This window comes from Lottia gigantea (assembly GCF_000327385.1).
Source record: "Lottia gigantea unplaced genomic scaffold LOTGIsca_96, whole genome shotgun sequence".
In the NCBI taxonomy this organism is placed as follows: domain Eukaryota; kingdom Metazoa; phylum Mollusca; class Gastropoda; family Lottiidae; genus Lottia; species Lottia gigantea.
Window position 1 is genome coordinate 24201 of NW_008711113.1, and position 2573 is coordinate 26773.

The window sequence follows — 2573 nt, forward strand, 5'->3', positions numbered from 1 at the left end:
TAGCGTTCTGTCAAATTTGGTTATTTTTAAAATTTCCAGATATTTTAAGATTCAAACTTATATTCTTCACCNCTTTTAGACCATAAAAACAACATTATCTGAAACCATACTCCAACACCATTATCCGACACCATTTTTCAACACCATTATCTGACACCATACACCAACACAATTATCTGACACCATACACTGTTATCTTCTCAATAAACTAAAAAGTAATCTAATAATAATTAAAATACCATATATATTAAAGGGTCAGTATGCAAGATTTCTAAAATAATTTACAAATTAAATCATAAACCATCTGACATATTTCTCTACATTTTTTTGGATTTTACACTGTTGAGTGCTCAGACTGTATCACATGTGGTATAGGTATTTTGTCCCATCCGAACATCCCCTGACACAATAAATACCCATATCTGAAAATTATAAAACATAATAATAAAATAATACTTAACCTCAAGACCAAGTTCCAGAAAGAATTGCTACATGCCAATCCCACTTATTCACAAGCCAACAGAGAATATTTTATTTCTTGACCAGAAAAATACCAATTACTGAAATAGAAAAACATCATTACACTCCCCCTTCCCCAATTGAAATTGAAACTAACAAAACTTCTAAACCTACCAGTTCATGATCCAAAAAAAACTAAAACCAACACAACTAAACAAAAGTCATGGACAAAACAGCACACGTCTGAACAAACTAAAGCAGAAAGCCAAACAAATATGACAGAAAGCCAAGCCAAAACAAAAAAAGCAGACACCCAAAAAACTATTACTCTTTCCACCATTATCTGAAAAACAAAAAAAAAACAAAAAAATAACCTCAAAAATATTGAAAAAGTGCAATGGTTTGGCTTTATTAGCTGGCAGGAAGCAGCTGCGGCTCAGTGAGTTTGTGTGCTAAAGGCTGTTCACATCCTTGACTGGTGGAAATTGAAATCCTTATATCCTGCAGAATTTTCCTCATTTAACACAATTGCAGGTATGACACCATTTCATTTCTATCGGCTGGTAAAATGAAAAGATTTAGATGACCATACCTGCGGTTTCTTTATGTGCATGCATACTTCTTCTCATCTGATAACCCTCCCTTCATCCGTACCACCATATCCTGAAAAGAAAACTTTGACCTCAACTACCAACTTTGACCCCTGATCTCAAATATCAACTTTGACCTTGACCTCATATATCAACTTTGACCTTATATATCAACTTTGACCTGTGACCTCAACCACCATCTTTGACCTTTGACCTCAACAACTATCACTGACCTTTGACCCCAACCACCATCTTTGACATTAGACCTCATACACTCACTTCGACCATAACTGCCAACTTTGACCTGAACTTCCAAAGCTGTACATAGAAAAATACCCCAAATCAAAAAACAGAAATACGAACAATAAAGCTGAAAAAAAGAAGGTATGAAAGCTATTGAGCAAACATCCAAATAATTGCTGATGGACTTCGTATCATGGCAATTCTTGTTGAATGGTAGTGGAAAGGTAATCTTGGTATGATTAACTGGTATCTAGTCAAAGGTGCAGAAACACCGAATGGAAGCAGAAATACGTGGCCCGTTTCTCAAAAAATCTTTCAATAGAAATCTATCTTAAGTGTGGAATTTTACACTGAGAAATACCATACTTAGACAAATATTGATTGTGAGATTTTTTTGAGACACATGGCCCAGAACTCGGTTGCAGAAAGGTTAGTCATCCTACTGATAGATGAAAGAAAGATATTTTTACAAGGACAGCTTAGGTTCACAAGATCCTGTCTTACAGCTGTTCCTTGACCAAATTTCTTGGCAATGATGTTACTCAGTTTATCCATACCCATTTACAGCTGAGTCGAATAGAATACTGAGGAAAGATGTCTTATTCTAGCGCAAGGAGAAAGTCAATTCAAAAGGCTCCAGTAAAAACTAGTCGTTGGAAGCAGAACTAATAATGCAGAAACACCAACTCAATGCAGAAACACCTAATCAATGCAGAAACACCTAATCAATGCAGACAAACCAAATGCAGAAACACCAACTTCTTGTGAGCTCTTCAGCTGAAATAAGAAAAGAATTATGTAAATAAGCAACTTGTTTTTTTTTTCAAAGAAATACTCCCTCTTAGAATAAACAACAGATAAATGCATTAGTAATTATTACTTTATGTAATTATTGAACAACATTCACAGATTTTTCTATGGTATCTTGCTATTTGCACTTTTTTGGATTCCAACTTTGAAGCGTCAACATCTGAACAAAAACCAGTATTTCTTGACACTTTTTCGCAATTCCCAAAAGAGTTGGGAACCCACATTCTTGCACTTTGGGGAGACTCACAAAGAAACACCGAGTTAGAAAAAGCGGGATGCATCTATTTTCAAGACCACAACTTTTACCCCACTGATGAATACATACATTTATAGGCCAAATTTGAGAATCTAAATTTAATGTTCATTCTAAAAGGTAGTATTCCTTTGAAACTATGTCATTACTGATATGCATATGCGGGCACAGCCTTGAATGGTAGTCAATCATATAACCATAATTCAGTTGTAGAAGAA

At 34.8% G+C, this 2573-nt stretch overlaps 1 protein-coding gene across 1 annotated transcript in view; it reads right to left on the reverse strand.

Moving 5' to 3' along the window:
• Positions 1-1853, reverse strand: part of LOTGIDRAFT_170263 (hypothetical protein) — a gene marked incomplete at both ends in the record, with an annotated part of 3614 nt that extends 1761 nt beyond the window's left edge. Inside the window, 3 exons of the mRNA XM_009068899.1 lie at positions 365-422; positions 1283-1419; positions 1797-1853. Of these exons, the coding sequence (XP_009067147.1) occupies positions 365-422; positions 1283-1419; positions 1797-1853 (252 nt within the window). The remainder of the gene's footprint in view (positions 1-364; positions 423-1282; positions 1420-1796) is intronic.
• Between the last annotated feature and the right edge of the window lie 720 nt (positions 1854-2573).